The sequence below is a fragment of the Pseudonaja textilis genome, chromosome 2 (assembly GCF_049901715.1).
Source record: "Pseudonaja textilis isolate UNSWEBS1 chromosome 2, rPseTex1.2, whole genome shotgun sequence".
Lineage (NCBI taxonomy): Eukaryota > Metazoa > Chordata > Lepidosauria > Squamata > Elapidae > Pseudonaja > Pseudonaja textilis.
Window position 1 is genome coordinate 6,134,718 of NC_141991.1, and position 19,462 is coordinate 6,154,179.

General features: G+C 41.4%; 1 protein-coding gene across 1 annotated transcript in view; it reads right to left on the reverse strand.

Moving 5' to 3' along the window:
- The window catches only part of LOC113450949 (uncharacterized), a 32,069-nt gene extending 13,520 nt beyond the window's left edge, over window positions 1-18,549 (reverse strand). The window contains 2 exon segments of the mRNA XM_087923041.1: window positions 2,315-3,103; window positions 16,811-18,549. Coding sequence (XP_087779167.1) covers window positions 2,315-3,103; window positions 16,811-18,457 — 2,436 coding nt within the window. The 5' untranslated portion in view covers window positions 18,458-18,549.
- Between the last annotated feature and the right edge of the window lie 913 nt (window positions 18,550-19,462).

A 19,462-nucleotide genomic window follows, 5' to 3' on the forward strand; every position in this document is an offset into this window, starting at 1 on the left:
GGACAAGTTTAACTTTCTTGGATTCCCTCTTCAGGATTACGTAATGATGAGTTTTACCTTAATTTTTTCCCCTTCTCAGTTATTACAAGATCCGTTAAATGAGTGGCGGGAATTTGCTTTCTTCCTCTGCCCTCCGTATCGGGCAGAGTTCCCCAACCTTTCCGGGTTGGCGGCCCGGAGCAGGGGGAGGGGGAAAAAGAGGGGATGAGTTTACGGGTGTTCTGACCCAAACCTGTTTCCAAGAGAGCAAACACAAGACAAAGGCAGCAGCACAACCTTTTAATGTTTCATCGATGAATTCTGTTTCTTCACAGAAAAAAAGGCTCTTCCAACTAATTAGCTCCGACAAGAAAGAGCCTTGCCAAGTTTTCGCAAGGCTGCCAAAAACCAATAGATAAGAAATAGTTTGCAACACAAAGAGTCTTCAAATACCAACTGTAATGTCCACGAGGCTGAGTTTCAAAACGTCTTTGCTTCCTACAAAGAACGTTCGCTGCACAGCTGCCTTTTATCCTCTTGAAGGAGGGGCTGTTACCTTGTAGCTTTACTCCCGAGTCGCCCGCGCTGTTGTCGCTGCTCTTTTCTCCTAGCAATCCTGCACGCACACGCACTTGGCACAGGCTCCTCGGGAACCTCCTCATCGCTGCTGCTGCCAGCCCCCACAATCTCTGAAGGCAGCAGTCCACTCCCCGATGGTCCTGGCCCCTCATCTGAGTCCTCGCTCTCCTCAGCCATCTGCACCTGCTGCCGGCTAATCACAACAGCGGGAGGAGGAGCTGCATGGGCATGTGAGTGGCCCAGACGTTTGTGCGAGTGGGGCAGCAACCGCCCACAATGCTCCATACCGGCCAGCCACTCAAGTGGCCCGGTGGCAATTAGGCCACAGCCTGCCTTGTAGTGGGCCGGGGCCCACAAGTTGGGGAATCCCTGGTGCAGTTCTTTCCTTGCGCATCATACCATTTATGCTGTTAAATGACTGCCATTCAACAGATTTGCAGATCTTGTTCTTATTGACCGAAGATCCAGATAAACACAACTGAACAACTGTTAAAAACTTCAGCGTGCAGAAGGTAAGGTTGATCAAACCAATTGCAATCTCTTGGGAGGGAGCGGGGAAGAGGGAAGAAACAGATCTGATTCTATGCCCCCTTAAGGAGGAATCCTACCCCAAACTGTTTCAACCTTCAAAATGTTTTAAGCTTGGAACGCTTTGCACAAACCTGAACCCCGAGGGCTGTGAAAATATTTACGGACCCCTCACATCCCGGACATAAACTGTTTCAACTCCTTCCCTCAAAACGATGCTACAGAGCGCTGCACACCAGAACAACTAGACACAAGGACAGTTTTTTCCCAAATGCCATCCCTTTGCTAAACAAAAAATTCCCTCAACACCGTCCAACTATTTACAAAGTGTGCACTCCTATTACTGCTAATCTTCTCATCACTCCTTATTGCCCATCCCCTCCCACTTGTGATTTGTTGCTTGTATCCTTATGATCTATATTGACTGTTTCCTAGTATGATTTGATTGCTCCTTGTACCCTATGACTATTATTAAGTGTTGTACCTTATGATTCTTGACTCTTGATGAATGTATCTTTTCTTTTATGTACACTGAGAGCATTTGAACCAAGACAAATTCCTTTTGTGTCCAATCACACTTGCCCAATAAAAAGAACTGTATTCTATTCTATTCCATTCCATTCCATTCCATTCCATTCCATTCCATTCCATCTTATGATTCTTGATGAATGTATCTTTTCATGTACACTAGAGCATATGCATCAGACAATTCCTTGTATATCTAATCATACTTGGCCAATAAAGAATTCTATTCTATTCTATTCTATTCTATTCTATTCTATTCTACTCCATTCCATTCCATTCCATTCCATTTTATGATTCTTGATGAATGTATCTTTTCATGTATACTAGAGCATATGCATCAGACAATTCCTTGTATATCTATTCATACTTGGCCAATAAATAATTCTATTCTATTCTATTCTATTCTATTCTATTCTATTCTATTCTATTCTATTCTATTCTATTCTATTCTATTCTATCTTTCTATTCTATTCTATATCCATATTCTATTCATTCTATTCTATTCTATTCATTCTCCATCTCTCCATTCCATTCCATTCCATTCCATCTTACGATTCTTGAAGAATGTATCTTTTCATGTATACTAGAGCATATGCATCAGACAATTCCTTGTATATCTAATCATACTTGGCCAATAAAGAATTCTATTCTATTCTAATTCTTATTCTGCAGAACCAATCTATTCTACTGAGAAATCTATTACCTGCTGAGTCGGTCTCTCCACTTCTTGTTGGCTCAAGAGGAAGTTTTCAGCCAGAGTCACTGCTTGGGCACAGGTCTCAGGACAGCCATCTTTGACCCAGCCTTGGATCTCAAGGGGCAGGATGGCCAGGAACTGCTCCAGGATCAGCAGCTCCAGGATCTGCTCCTTGGTGTGCCTCTCTGGCTTCAGCCATCGGTGGCACAAGAACCAGAGGCGGCTGCAGGCCTCGCGGGGACCATCGACCTCTCGGTATAAGAACCGACGGAAATGCTGCCGCTGGACCTCAGTGCTGATCGCGTCCACCCGCAAGATGGCTGCCTTCACCTTCCCGTAGTCTCCAACCTCCTTGTCCTCCAATGCTCCTCCTTCGTTTTTGAGGCCTGGGATGAGCTGAGACATCCATTTTCCGGGGTGGGTGTTGACGGCCTTTTCAATGGAGGTCAGGAAGAGATCATCCCAGGGTTGGGAAGCCGGGAAGGGAGCATGCCCAGGTTGAGACGGAGACCTTCCCTCCATTCCTGAGGCGTCTTTCCCGTGTGATGTTTTCTCTTCATTTTTCAGCAGGCTAACGTGGTTGCTCATCCCAGTTCCTTCAGAAACATCTCCAGGACTTGCCACATTCTGTCCTCCCGCTTTCTCCTCCTGCTGTTCCACTGGACGAGAATCCTGTTGATCCCGGGGGCTCATGACGTCTTCCTCTTCCTCCTTGGAGGCCATTTCAAGTTCCTCCAGGCCAGAGTGACTTTGAGTCACCTCGGGTTTTCTTCCTTCCCTTTCGATTCTTTGTATCTACTGGCTTTGGGTCCCAATTTGGTTGAAGTGAGAAAAGTCCAACCTTGGTCGGCTCGCAGCCACTCAAGAGATCTACCTGCCACAAGGACATCAAGGTCATTACATTGCGTTATTTAAAAGAGCTGAGACAGAAGAACTATTATTGCCTGTTCTGACCCAGGCTTCGTAGACCGTAATCGCGCACAAATTTATTTTAAAAACAACGACATATTTTATTGCAACACTGGGAATTGTTTTCATTCCCAGCCGGAATTAATCTCAAACAAGTCTGTTCATCCCCAAGATAAGCACACACCTTTCAGCTTTGTGAATTGCTGCCAAAAAGCAGAAATATCAAATGAACTAGAAAAGAAACCAACCAAAGTACAAGAAAAACCCAACCAAAGTACCAAGAGCTTTAGGAATGAGTCTGAACTGATCAAACTACTTTGCTTCCTGCAAAGGTTTCGTCATCTTGGCCTGACTTTTATCCCTAATGGGAGGGGCAATCACTTCCTAGCCTTACTCCTGAGTCGCCCCTTTTGTCTCAGCTGCTCTTGCCTTCTAGCAGCTCTGCGCACACGCGCACTGGGAACAGGCTCCCCTTGTTCCTCTGCCTCGCTGCTGCCAGACTCTGAAGACTCCCAAGGCAGCACCCCAGTCCCAGATGGTCCTGGCCCCATCTCTGCATTAGACGCAGGACCCTCATCCGTGCCCTCTCCCGACTCCCTAACTGGTCCCCTTTCTTCCTCACTGTCCAATTCCACTGCTGTCTGCACCGGCTGCCGGCGAACCACAACGCTGCCTTCTCCAATCTGGGTACCCTCTAGACTTCATTTCCCAGAATTCTCCAGGCAGCGTGGCTATTGCAGAGAATTCTGGGAGTACAGATACAGGTCTCAGCCGTTGGCCATGCTGCCTGGACACTGACAATGGATCCCAGAGTTCTCCAATCACAGCGGAGAACTTTGGGAGTGCATAATTCAGAATTCAGTTCCCAGAATTCTCCAGGTAGCATGGCCATTAATAAAAATTCTGGGACTCTGGACTTCGATTCCCAGAATTCTTCTGTCAGCGTGGCTATTGCTGAGAATTTAGGGGGCAGGGCTACAGATTTCTCTAGGCAAGTGTTATTCAAGCTTGGCAACTTTAAGAGATGTGAACTTATAGCCTAGAGGAATTCTGGGAGTTGGAATTCCATATATCCACCCGTTGCCAAGTTTGAAAAAATATTGCGGTAAATGGGAAGCAGCACTGTGCAACGACTGGTACCTCTTTAAAGCAGCTGCATTTGTTCCTGAGTTTGCACAGTGGCCCTTCAAACCCCAAAAAATGCATTTTTGAACTTAAGGAGGCATCAGTAGCACCGCAAAACCTCACTCACCTTGATGTACCTGTTGACACCTGCTCAGCTCAAATGATATTTAATGCCGTAGAACTGCAGGCTTTACTGAGCTAAAATATATATAAGCTTGTCAAAATTATGTCCTTGTCCAGGTGTTGTAGCTTAGTCCCACCTACCTAGAGTAGAAGCCCATTGACCTCAATGGCACTTAACAGATAATCAGAGTTGAAAGAGACCTTATAGGTCATCTAGTCCACCCCCACCCACCCATGCAGAAGACTCTACAACATATCTGACAGATGGGAGTCCAATCTCTTCTTGAAAGTCTCAAGTGATGGTGTTCCCACAACTTCCGAGGGCAACTTCTGTTCCATTGGTTGATTGTTCTCACTGTCAGAAAGCTTCTCCTTATTTCCAGGTTAAATCTCTCCTTGTTCAGTTTCCATCCATTGTTCCTTGTCTGGCCTACAGGTGCTTTAGAAAATAGCTTGACCCTTTCTTCTGTGTAGCAACCCCTCAAATGTTGGAAGACTGCTATCATGTCTTCCCTGGTCCTTCTCTTCACTAGACTAGCCATGCCCAGTTCCTGCAACCGTTCTTCATATGTTTTAGTCTCCAGTCCCCTCATCATCCTGGTTGCTCTTCTCTCTACTTTTTCTAGAGTTTCAATATCTTTTTTATAATGTGGTGCCCAAAACTGGATGCAGTACTCTAGGTGTGGTCCTACTAAGGCTTTTTAGAGTGGTATCAGTACCTCCCTTGATCTCGATTGTATCCCTCTGTTAATGCAATTTAGGATTGCATTGGCTTTTTTGGCGGCGGCTGCACACTGCTGGCTCCTATTCAGCTGGTTGTCCATTAAGATTCCAAGATCCCTCTCCCAGTTACTGCATAAGTTTGTCAAAATTATGTCCTTGTCCAGGTGTTGCAGCTTAGTCCCACCTACCTGGAGTAGAAGCCCATTGACCTCAATGGCGCTTACAGGAAAGAAGGAAGGAAGGAGAAATCAGAGGAGGGGGAAGGAAGAAAAGAAGGAAAGGGAGGAAGGAGAAATCAGAGGAGGGGGAAAGAAGAAAAGAAGGAAAGGAAAGGAAAGGAAAGGAAAGGAAAGGAAAGGAAAGGAAAGGAAAGGAAAGGAAAGGAAGGAAGGAAAGAAGGAAGGAAGGAAGGAAGGAGAAATCAGAGGAGGGGAAGGAAGAAAGAAGGAAAGGAAGGAAGGAAGAAAGGAAGGAGAAATCAGAGGAGGGGAAGGAAGAAAGAAGGAAAGGAAGAAAAGAAGGATAGGAAAGGAAAGGAAAGGAAAGGAAAGGAAAGGAAAGGAAAGGAAAGGAAAGGAAAGGAAAGGAAAGGAAGGAAGGAAGGAAAGAAGGAAGGAAGGAAGGAAGGAGAAATCAGAGGAGGGGGAAGGAAGAAAAGAAGGAAAGGAAGGAAGGAAGGAAGGAAGGGAGAAATCAGAGGAGGGGGAAGGAAGAAAAGAAGGAAAGGAAGGAAGAAAGGAAGGAAGGAAGGAAGGGAGAAATCAGAGGAGGGGAAGGAAGAAAAGAAGGAAAGGAAGGAAGGAAGGAGTGATATTCCTCAGGTGTGCAGGAGCCCTGTGTCCTGCTGTAACTCTATGCCTCCAGCAGAGAATCACCTATAGATAAAAACAAAAGAAAGAATAAGAAGTTGCAGACACACCCTTCGTAACAAAACGGGGTGTGTGGGGGGGATTGACTGAAAACGGGGAGGGGCATTTTCGGGAGGCCAACATGCCAAGCCAAGCCACGTTTCTGGACAGACTTCTGCCTGTTCCTTGGCCTGACTAAAAGGGTATGACCAACGTTTCCCTCGGCTTGTGCTTCCATCCTATCGCTGCCGCTTCATCACGGGAGGCTTTTAAAGAAGAGGCTGGACAGCCCCCCCGCCTGAAAGGGTACCGTAGGGCTCTCCTGCTTGAGCCAAAGGGTTGGACTAGAAGACCTCCAAGGGTCCCCCCTCCAGCTCTCTCATTCTGATCGACCGATAGTTGCGACCCGCGCAAGGACCTGTTCCTTATGGGTGCAAGCGTGCAAGCGGGGGCGGGGGAGCTGCAAAGCCGAGAAGCGAGCAGGAAAGATTTTCTCTGTAGCGAATCCGCCGCGCGCGGAACCGCCATCGGGACCCGGACAGAGATCGGGCGGGCTTGGCGTAGCCCCGACTTTGCATCCCTCCCTTCCAAAACTCACCTCTGCAGCAGGACCGAAACCCGGGTCTTGCAACGGGACAGGAGAGAAAGCAAAAACCCGGGACTGCAAAACCCACCAACCTCGGGTGGGTTTTTTTTTCTTTCTCTCTCTCTCTCTCTCTCTCCCCTCTCTCCCCCTCCCTTTGCAACCCGCCCCTTTTTCCTCCCCCTCCAGGAACAGGAAGGAACCCAACCGCCGCGCAAGTTTCTTCCTGGTCCTTCTGGCCGGTGCCAAACTCGATGGTTTTAACCCTTCGCGGGCCAGGGGGTGAGCGGCAAAAGGCGGGAGGGAAGAACCCTTTGAATGGTTTCTTTGAAATGGTCTTCAAAGGAAACGACAAGAAAGTCCAGTTCCCGCCTGAAAAGAAAAAAAAAAAAAAAGCACCTTTGGGACAACCCATGACCTGGATGGACTGAGAATCTCTACAGATTTTTAGTGTACAATTTGGAATGAATAATGAATGAATGAATGAATTCTTTATGGGCCAAGTGTGATTAGACACCCAAGGAATTTGTCTTGGTGCAAATGCTCTCAGTGTACATAAAAAGAAAAGGTACATTCATCAAAAATCATAAGGTAGAATAGAATAGAATCAAATAGAATCGAATAGAATAGAATTCTTTTTATCGGGCAAGTGTCAAGAATCAAGGTAGAATAGAAAATATAGAATAGAATAGAATACAGAATAGAATAGAGAATAGAATAGAATAGAATTCTTTATTGGCCAAGAGTGATTGGACACGCAAGGATATATACTCTCAGTGTATATAAAAAGAAAAGATACATTCATCAAAAATCATAAGGTAGAATAGAATAGAATCAAATAGAATCGAATAGAATAGAATTCTTTTTATTGGGCAAGTGTGATTGGACAGACAAGGAATTTGTCTCGGTGCAAATGCTCTCAGTGTACATAAAAAGAAAAGATACATTAGTCAAGAATCAAGGTAGAATAGAAAATATAGAATAGAATAGAATACAGAATAGAATAGAGAATAGAATAGAATAGAATAGAATTCTTTATTGGCCAAGAGTGATTGGACACGCAAGGATATATACTCTCAGTGTATATAAAAAGAAAAGATACATTCATCAAGAATCGTAAGGTAGATTAGAATAGAATAGAATAGAATAGAATAGAATAGAATAGAATAGAATAGAATAGAATTCAATTCTTTATTGGCCAAGTGTGATTGGACACACAAGGAATTTGTCTTTGGTGCAAATACTCTCAGTGTACATAAAAAGAAAAGATACATTCGTCAAGAATCATAAGGTAGAATAGAAAATATAGAATAGAAAATGTAATGATGAGGCAATCGAGTTTGATCATGATCAACTGAATCATGATGATCTTTATTGGAGTATAGTTTTGCATTTATATACATTTTTAGTTATCCTCCATCATTGGTTAACTTTGGTTACTGCTTATCTTTCATTACTGTTTAGTACAGTAATCCATACAATTAATTATCTCTAGTTAAAGTCTAACATATGTTTACTTCCCTCTCTAATCCTCCTTTATCCATAGATTAGTGACTTTGTTTGCCTGAGTTGTATTTGCTTGGAAACATTCTTTATCTGAGGTTTGCCATCCGAGATTGGAACATTCCTGCAATTACAACTCTACATATCCTCATTTTTTTATTTTAAATGGAGGATTCAAAGATTTATAAGTGTATCGCAATTGTAGAGGGTTAAGAGAGGGGGAAGCGGGACGAAACAATGCGAATATATCTGGAATGCACTGAATAAAACAACAGGTTGCAATTAGTACAATAATAATAATTATGGCATAAAAGAAAAACTTTCTGAGCCAAGACCAATCAGGGAGCCAATTGGTTAGCCACTCAAAAGGTGAGCAATGAGCATGGGTATTATTTTGAATGTATGATTGTAAATTGGCACGCTCATCCTCAATAGTTTTATTCAAAGAATGAAAATGCACAGCACATCCACGGCAAACAACTAACGTACAGAACCCTCCCTGACAGGCTAAAAGATAGTCTATGGCAAAACACTGCTGTAAGACATCTTAATTTAAGTCTTCTATTTAATGCTGCAAATCACGAATAATAGCAGCGGTAGCATTGATGGATTTTTCAAGTCTGCAGGTGAGACCAAGAATAGATTGTCTGTTTTCTTAAGCAATTATGCCAGGATAAGAGCCTAGAGTAAGGACTCCTGTAACGGCCCCTGCCAATGCACGGCCAAATGTAGAACCAGAAGACAACTGTGTCAATAATCACTTCATCATTACATGTAGGCCCCAGAGAGGAACGGCGCTGTCGAGTTGATGGGAGCATACCTATTTGAACAGGTAGAGTAAAATAACCTATACTTGGACATTGATAATTCTGAGGATGAACATTAGTAGCATATTTATCAAAAAAGAACCATATATTAGGATCCTTAAGCTGCCAACCAGCACATATCGATCCTGTATTAGATTGATCAGAGGCATTAAAAATAGGAAAATTGTCAGGATACATATTAGGAGCTATATTAATTCCATGCAAAGAAGAATTAAAGGTACTTGACAACCAATAGTAGTCAGAACAATAACTATAATTCCCTAGCTTTTTTAATATGTGCCGAGCAGCATCATAATCAGACCAATTATGAAGCCAAGTGTGTTTAGCGTGACAACAGAAACACAGACCCTTTGTAAATTGACTAACTTTCAAGTAACGCCAACGGACAGAATTCAATTGCATAGGGGGTATAGAAAATAGCCAGGAGTGTGAAATAGATTGTAGTTGTGAGACAATAAATGTAGAAGACACGATCAAGTTAGGAGCAAAAGAAATTTGACCAAATGCCATTGGGGGCTCATAGTATAAAGTAATATTTGTGCCATGGGTCATAAACATGTATTGGGCATGACGAACCCACAAATTAGGGTTAAGACGAACCACAGAAGTGTCATTTTGAGCAGAAACACCATTAACCATAAACAAGAAAATACAAAGTAAAACGGTAACAGAGTTAGCAGTAATAATAGCAAAAACAGCAGCAACAAGATTTTCAGGAGTCTGAGGTAATGAGGCCTGTTGCAGTTGTTGAGCTTGATATGTAGTAGATTTAATCTGGCCCCAAGTGATGGGTTGCGGGCGCGTCAACCTTGGAAGATGGATTTCCATGTTCAGATGAAGATTGAAATCTGGAATCGGGTTGTGAAGTCCTGATGCCATGCCATGATACGGACAAACACAGCGCACTGGAACCCACACTGCTTGTCGAGTAGAAGGATCTTCCATGGTGCCGTAACCACGACCTCAGGTGATCAGCGGTGTAGGGCCTTTCCAGGTTGGATCTGGAGCTTGGCGATACTTTACCAAAGGCCTTGCTAAAGATTCAGTAGTTCGAAAATGCAAATTAACAGGTGAGTCTGCAAGAGAATCTAAAAAGGTTAAATAATTCCAAGTATATAATGCTACAGCAATGAGATTTTGAATCTTTCGCAGATGGTAAGGGCCAGACTCAGTTTGTAATTGTTTCTGAAGCAATGCCTTAAAAGTACAATGAGCTCGCTCAACTCTAGCTTGACCCTGAGAGTTGTAAGGAATTCCATGCACTAAAGTAATATTCCATTTCTGACAAAAGGTTTGAAGTTCCTTACTAATATAAGCGGGGCAATTGTCAGTTTTAAACTGAGAAGGCCGACCCATTACAGCAAAAGAGGATAGGCAATGAGAAATAACATCTGAAGTACGTTCATGTTTTGAAGCAGTAACCCAAAGGAAGTGTGAATGAGTGTCAATAGAGTATGAAGATAACAGTATGGTTTAAAGGTTGAAAATTGAGTTACATCCATTTGCCAAATTTGATTAGCTTGGGTTCTCGTGGGTTGACACCCACTGGAAAGGGAACTGCCAGTTGCCGACAAGCTGGACAAGCACGGACAATATCCCGGGCTTGAGATAATGAACTTTTAAATTGCTTTGCAAGCGATTTGGCATTTTGATGAAAATAAGAATGACTGGCAAACAAAGACGCAACATCCTTTAAGGATTCATCTGCCTTCCAATTTCCTTCAGTCAAGGCATTAGTAAAGGAAGTATGACTTCAAATGTGTTCTACATACAAAGAATACAAACTAGTTTCCAAACTATTCTTTAAATATAAAAACAAGGATAACAAATTCTTATCCAAAGAGAGCACAATAAGAAAAGGGAAGAGATTGCATGGCTAAATACACATATTGAATATCAACGATCAAGCTAATAGGTTGGTCATTGAACAACTGTAAAGCCAAAATCACAGCAGCCAGCTCAGCACGTTGAACTGAAGTCTGCGTGGCAGTAAATTTAGAATACATTGTTGTTAAATCTGCCAGACAACCACACCCCTTGTAGGTGATCCATCAGTAAAGACTGTAAGAGCTTTAGAAATAGGATTTTGCACAAAAAAGGAAGAAAAGGCCGGATTTAAAGTAGTAGTAACCACTATTCTAGGATCCTTGGATAAAGAATACAACAAGTTTCCCACATATTGAGAAAAGGCTGATATGATTCTGAAATCATCATCAAATGCTCATGTTCAACTTTTGTATGAGTGAAAGCTATGCTAATGAGATCCTGTCCTGTAAGATATAAGGCTCGTTTATGACCTTTAATAATCAAATCCTCTAATGCTGATTGATAAGGATAAATGTTTCTAGGCGGACTAGCTAACAAATTAATCCATTCATGAATGTTGACCGCTTGCGGGGACGCATTAGAATAAAGACATCCCATGGGTAAGGGTGTACTGGGAAGAATTGCTAAGCAAAGTCCTATTATTAAGGATGTTATCCTGTACACATATCGATGCTTAAACTTATTCAATATTTCTTGAAGGCATGTTCTTTGAAGATCAGTTAATACAACTAGATGTACTGGTGATTGTGCTCCCTTCAAAGACTGAAATAAGGGCAACATATCACCAGTTTTAATGTAGAAGAATGGGCGTGCCCAATTAATAATGCCAAGTAATTTTTGCCATTGTACTAATATATATGATTTCTGTACTTGCAATTCAGGAAGAATTGGAATGGAGGAATTGTGCAACATTCTATGTCCTAAGTAGGTATAAGGTTCTACCTTTTGAATTTTGTCTGAGGCTATATACAATCCCTGTTGTGCCACAATATCTGTTAACTATTTTAACAACTTAGATTCATCAAAATCCAGGGCTGCTATCAATATATCATCCATATAATGATAGACTAAATAGGAAAGAAATTTATTCCAAAAGGGTTGAAGGGCATTATCCACGAAATATTGGCAAAGTGTAGGGGAATTAAGTTAGGATTTGGTAGACCACATTGTAAAGGACCCATGGGTTGGATACATTTATTAATTTCTCTTAAATCATGAAGGAAACACCATTTCCCATTGTTCTTTTTTATAACAAAAACAGGAGTATTCCAAGGACTAGTAGAAGGTTCTATATGACCAGCAGCCAATTTTTCTTGAACGAATTGTTGTAAAGCAGTGAGTTTTTCCCTTGATAATGGCCATTGTTCCACCCAAACCGGCGTAGAACAGAGCCATTTAAGAGAAAGAGCCATCAAGAATCAAATGGATATTAAGAAGAGAAAGGATATCACGGCCTCAAGCATTAGCATGAATATCTGTATGGTTGTAGGAAAAAGGACTTACCAGCAGATGTTGTAACATTAATTTCTTGAACAATCTGCCAAGTAGCTGCAGAACCTCCTATTCCCTACAATGAAGAAACTGTCATTTTTGGCCACTGTACTGGCCACTGTAAAGAGGAGATGACAGTATCCAATAACCCTTGAAATGGTTTTTTATTAAGGAAGAGCATTAACAAGGATGAGAGGAGTTCAGCTGATGAAGTAAGCCTACAGATAAGGAAGTTGATCCAAATCCTGCATTCCCACGATTAACTATACCAGGAGATGGAATTTCATATGGAAGAAGCAGCAATTGAGCAACAGAAGAATTACAAGGAAGAACTTGAGGAAGATTCACCCAAATCTGAATCATGAGGATACCAGTGTAATCTGAATCTATTACCCCAGACACAACAAAATAGCCCTTTTTGTGTGCAGAAGAACAAGGCAAAATTAAGCCAACTAATCCCGAAGGAAGAGGACCTTTAAACTGAGATGGAACTATTTTAACTTCCATGGGAAATTTAAACTCAATTTCCTCTTGAGTGATTAAATCGATCCCAGCGCTACCGGCTGTGGCTGGGGAGGAGTGAGAGAGACTGCTGGAGGAGTCAGAGTGATGGGAAAGGCATGCTTTGGATTCTGGGTGGGTGCCACACCCATTGGCAAGTTTCCTGACCAAAACCGACATTGATTGGCTCAGTGAAATCCCTTTTTGCAAATAGGGCACTTCTTAGGACGATTTTGAGGTATAGAAGGTGTAGAACGACAGTCCTTCTGAAAGGGGCCAGGCTTCTTACACTTAAAACAGTTACCAATTGGTCGCTGTCCTTTCTGAATAGCAGCTGCTAACATATGCATTTTATACATTTGTGATCCAATATCCTGGCAGACTCGCAGCATATCTGCCAGAGTGTAATGAGCAGTAGCCTTTAATGGCTGTAAAGCTCTTTTACAATCTGCATTAGCATTTTCAATAGCTAACTGGCAAAGAAGTTCACCAGCAGCTTCCTGATGATCAAACTGCTGTCTAATTGCTTTGGACAGACGCTCAACAAAGTCAGCATAAGGCTCATTGGCATTCTGTCGAATGTTTGAAAAATTTGCTCTAGGTTCTCCAGCTTGGGGTATCTTAAGAAAAGCATGAAAGACACATTCAAAAACAATAGTTAACGTAGCTGGAGGAAGAACAACTTGAGTAGGAATTGTACCAAACGGTCCAGAACCAAATAGCTGCTCAACTGTATATGCTCCTCCTCTTCTTAAAGCAGCAGCTTGAGCATGTCTCATATATTCACTCTCCCAAACCAGATATTGCATGGATGTTAAAATCATGCGAAATATTTGGTTCCAATCTTCAGGGATCATTGTATAACCATTTTTTATTCCTTCTACAAGTCCTCTTGTAAAATTACCACTAATCCCATAGTCTGCAACTGCCTTTTTTAATTCTCTTAAGATCTGATAAGGCAGACCCTCCCATTCTGCTACTTGCAGTCCAAGCTGTGGCTTCTGACCAGGACGATACTGTACTGGACAAACAGACAGTAATTCTGCAAGTTCTATTCCGGAGAGAGAGGCATCCCTTTTACAAGTCTCTACTATTTTCTGAAAAGAAGACTGAACAATAGAGTAAGGAGGCTTTTTCCCTGTATCTGCAGGAGCTGAGGGAATTGAAGACATACGTTCAGGTGAAGAAGGGGGACAAATGACAGCATTAGTATAACGTGAAGTTGCAGGTGTTAAAAGAGAAAGTTCATTGTGACCAAATGTTTCAATTACATGCCTACATAAATGTCACACATGCAAAACTTCTATTTTTGCTTGATACTGGTTCTGGTTTGCAGCACTTCGGGGAGGCAGGAATCCGCGATCGTGCGCGGTTTCTGCCTGCGCTCGCCGCTGGAGTGTCCCAAGCCAGCTGGCTTCGGGGCTAAAGTCACCCCGTAGAGGTGGTGAAGACAGGGGACATCTGGCAGGGTCAAGAGGAATCGCACCTCTCCTCCCCAGCCGGCTAAACTCCCTTTTCGAAGATGGTAAGAGAGGCGATCAGAAATGGCCGTCTCAAAGAAGCACTCAGCTGGAAAAGAAAGTGCAGGAGGAAATTAAGAAGTGAAAGTTTTTGGCTGACTGGGACAAAAAGCAACATCTAAGGTACCCTGGAATTTAAATTTTGTAAAAGATACATTGCTCCCAAAGAAGACTCGGAAGCGGCGAATGAAAGTCAAAAGGGAAAGGTTTTTTTTCACTCTCCTTCCTAATGTTGACAGCGAACAGAAATGAATGAGAAATCGGAAAAACCCACTTTGGCATCACTAGGTAATTAAACTGGATAATTAAATATCAAGGGGATAATAAGGATTTCTGAACACTATTTTTTTTTTTTTGCTGTAAGTGGGAAGGGAGAGGAAAAGAATAGGAGTAAGATTTGGAAGGAGACTGCCTAGAACTTAAAAGAATCTGATTAACAAGACTTCTAAAAGATACATTTTAATTGGAACTTTGTAACTAAACAGTAACCCCAGGAAGAGAAAGTGAAAAAAGAAGAAAGTGTCAAAAGAAACAGCTTGTGTGTTATTTGGATTGTTTAGTGACTTTGGGACTTTTGGAAATTTTATTTGAATGACTAAAAACACTTGGGTGGTTGTTTGAAAAAAAAATTTTTTTTTTTTTACAATGTCAACACTTGTGGATGAACTGAAAATGGAATTCAAAAAATACAAAGAGGAGGAACTAGAAGGGAAGGGCTCCCTTGGCTCTCTTTTTCAATTTTTAGAAATGGTGATTTGTACCCATGAGAAATTACAAGAAAGGACTGCGCAACAAGAGGATTGGGACAAAGAAGAAGCCATCTTTAATGAACAAGTAACTTTACTTGGGGAAGAAATGGGAAAGGAGGAAAAAAAATGGAGACTTTAAGATCTAAAAAACAACCAAAAAAGAGAAAAATAAGGTGAAAAGTGGATATAATATTAGAAAGCAACAGAAAGGGGGAATACAGAAGAGGGAAATGGAGGTGGAGAGACAAGGAGGTAAAAAGGGCAGAGAGAAGAAGCAAGGGAGGGAGGAAGGGATGAGAAGCCTCAAAGGTGTGGAGCAAGATGTAAAGAAACAGGATTTATTTAGAGATAATGGGTAAAAACTTAATTGAAAAAATGATTCTGCAAAGGTATATAATATTGTATTGTTATATTTGTATTAGAAATAATAAATACTCAGTGTAATTCAGTGAAACTTTTGTGAACAAAAGGAAGGAAATGGAATAAATGAGAGAATTGAATTAGGAAGGAATGGGAACATTTTAATGACACAATGTTTTTAAAATATAAGTGAAGTGGGGGGGAAATAATTATGGGAAGTTTATAAGTGTTCCCATAGAAGTATGATACTTAAATGAAAAGTAATGTGAAAAATGTTTAAGATTTAAATGAATATTAATGATAGATTTGAACTGGTATGGATTGTTGTTTTAATTATATATTTATAATTTTTTCTCTTTTTAAAATAGTGTCACTTTAGAATGTACTAAGCAGAATCAAAATGGAAATTATGTACTATATTAAGTGTTATAAATTTAAGGGAAAGAGATAAAGGCGTCATACTCCAATCAGTGATTACAGGAGAAATTTTGTTTAAAGAGAAAAGATAATAAACAGCTGGAAACAGGACAAAGAATATAAGCATAATGATCTGAACTGAAATGAGATAAATAAAATAAAACTAAGAAAGTTAAAAGAGGGGAGAAGCTATATAGAAAATGTAAAATGGCAATAAGATATGGAATGGTATATAAAATGAGCATGAATTTGAATTTGTGTCTGTATGAAGAGATGTAACCCGGGATCAAGCTGCTTTCAGAAAAGATGTTTTATGTTTCTATGTTGTATGTTTTGTTTGTTTGTGTATTGTTTTTGAAAATCAATAAAATTTGTTTTTTTTTTAAAAAAAACCTCTATTTTTGCTCTAGGTTCAGTATGCAATGTTTTCCCAATACGTTCCCAATCAGTTAATTTTAAAGACCCCCTTTCTGGGTACCATACGCACTGAACTGCAATCTCCTGGACCAGCCTTAAGAGATTTTGCTGTGTTACCTCGGCATTATTTTTTTTCAACAAATAGCCTAATTCATCTACATGCTTCCTTTGTTCCTCAGAAAGCGAAGACCCCATACTTACAGAAACCAAAAGGTTGAAGAAACCACAAAGGATTGAAGGTGCACCAAATCCTTGCCGGACGAAGTAAGAGGGTCCCTGTTCAGGCGCCACTTGTTATAATGACGAGGCAGTCGAGTTGTTTGATCATGAACAACTGAATCATGATGATGATCTTTATTGGAGTATAGTCTTGCATTTATATACATTTTTAGTTATCCTCCATCATTGGTTAACTTTGGTTACTGCTTAACTTTGGTTACTGTTTAGTACAGTAATCCATACAATTAATTATCTCTAGTTAAAGTCTAACATATGTCTACTTCCCCTCTCTAATCCTCCTTTATCCATAGATTAGTGACTTTGTTTGCCTGAGTTGTATTTGCTTGGAAACATTCTTTATCTGAGGTTTGCCATCTGAGATTGGAACATTCCTGCAATTACAACTCTACACCTCACACAACCAACACCTATGCCCCTTTGCCTCAATGAGTACTCTCTGATGGAATTTAAGGTTGCTTGACTAGGAAAAACATTTACCCCACACCCAAACAATGTTAGCATTTCCTTTCTGTCATTGTGTGTTGCTTGTGGTGAATTATAAGATGTGACACTTAAAAAAACATGTTTTCCACATTGTTCACAACAAAACAGGTTTAACTCTTTCTGATGCATTTTAAACTTTGATTTGCAATGAAATAATTTCTCACACTCTACACACTTGTGAGGCTACTCTCCTGTATGATTTCGGGTGTGCATTCGAAGTGTTGTAGGTTGGGCAAAACATTTTCCACACTCCAAACATTTATATGGTTTTTCTCCAGTGTGGATTCGCTGATGAATCACAAGATAATCTTTCCGAGCAAAACACTGACCGCACTCTGAGCATTTGTGAGGTTTCTCTCCTGTATGGATTCGGCTGTGACTTCTAAAGGAACCTGAATGAGCAAATGCTCTCCCACAGTCCAAACATTTGTAGTTTTTTTCTCCTGTGTGAATTTTCATATGACTTCTAAGGTCTGATGTGGTACGATAGAATTGTCCACATTCATTGCATTGATGTGGCTTTTCCCCAGTGTGGGTTTTATGATGACTGCAAAGGACTCCCTTTTGTCCAAAACATTTTCCACATTCCTCGCATTTGTAGGGCTTCTCTCCTGTGTGGAGCCTCTGATGGATTCCAAGGTGCTGTTTTTGGGAAAAGCATTTCCCACACTCCTCACATTTGTAGGGTTTCTCCCCTGTGTGGATTCTCTGATGAATCTGAAACTCTCTTCGCCAAATAAAACTTTTTCCACACTCCCCACAGTTATAGGGTTTCTCCTCTTTGTGCCTCTTTTGGTGTGCTTGAAGTTCATAAGAATAGATAAATCTTTTCTCACATTCTGGGCATTCATAGGGTCTCTCTCCAGTGTGGAGTTTCTGATGTCGCAGCAGGGATGATTTTGTGGGAAAACATTTCCCACATTCGAGGCACTTTTCGTTTTTCTCCCCTCTGTGCCTTTTCTGATGACTCTGAAGAGATGAACTCTGGATGAAACATTTTCCACACTCAAAGCATTTGTAAGATTTTATTCCTGCATGAACCTTCTCATGGATCCAAAGACTTGAGTTCTGAATAAAACCCCTCCCACATTCCCAACACTTGTAAGGTTTCTCCCCTGTGTGGATCCTCTCATGGTTTCTGAGAGTGCCTTTTTGTCGGAAAAATGTCCCACATTCCAGACACTGATAAGGTTTCTCTCCAGTGTGGATTTTCTGATGTGTAAGAAGACTTGACTTTTGATCAAAACATAAATCACATTCTACACATTTATGGGGTTTTAGTCTGGGGGGGCTTCCGAGATCTTTGGAGTTTTTTCCAGGGAAGGATTTCTCACTCTCAAGATCTTTACTGGATCCACTTCCCACATGGACCTTCCTGTGGGTCAAAAGGAGGGACTTGCGAGTAAAGGATTTTTCACACTCTGAGCATCCATGAGGTTTTTTGTGGTTTTTCAGAGTGCTGCTTGTGTGTGACGGGGGATCCAAGAGTTTTCTGCGTTCCATGCTTTATGGCGGCTGCTGTCTTGAGCGGATTTTCTATTGTCTGTTGATAGTTGAGTTGCAGGAAAATCTTTGGTGACAGTTGCTTTCCTGCTGGTGGAAGAAAAGAGAAGAGAGGACGGTATTTCCTTGTGAGATTCATAGAGTTACAAAATCTTAGCTTTGAAAGGGCTGCCTTGGGTAGGCCTTTCAAAAGATATTTACAATTATGGAAGGCAGCCTTCTGACCATCAGCTTTTTCTGATATCTGATAACAAGACCAGCCTTAAAACTGCCACAAAACTTGTCCTTTGTAAAACATCCAACAACAAGGTGCTGCCACATCACAATCTCTTCATGGAAGACAAGAAAAATGTCGATTTGTAGAGATTCTGCCCAACTTTTCAAGAAAAAGCAAACTAAACACTAGCCTAAGAACAAAGATTATCCAATCCTCTCTTTTTTGGATTAAGAAGAAAGAAAAAGGATCTGACATCATAACAGGGTTCCAATATTTTAGGGGCTGCCACAAGGAAGAGACGGTTATTCTCCAAAGCACCTGAAGGCGGGACAAGAAGCCATGGATGGAAATTAGGAGAAATTTCCTGAAAGTGAGAACAATTAAGCAGAGGGACTAGTTGCCTCCAGAAGATCAGGACCTGCATCACTGGAGGTTTGAAGGAGAGATTGGAGAAGGGCTGGTCTGAAATGTTATGGGTTTTCTTGCCTGAGCAGGGAATTGGGCTAGAAAACCTCCCGACTCTATTATTCTATTATCCCTTTTTGGGTTGGGAGAACATGAGCTCAGTTGGGTCATAAAGAACCTGTGACCACCAGGCCTTCAGACCCTCCAGGAAGTTGCCCTGCGGAGCCTCTGAAAAGCCCTCAAGCGGTTTAATTCCGTTTTGGGATGCAGGAAAGCCATGAGGTTTCCTGCCTGTGGGTGAACCAGAGCAGAAGCATTTAAACAAACATTTACAATTATGTCAGCATTTAACAATTCATGGAAATAATTCTGAATTTTTGATA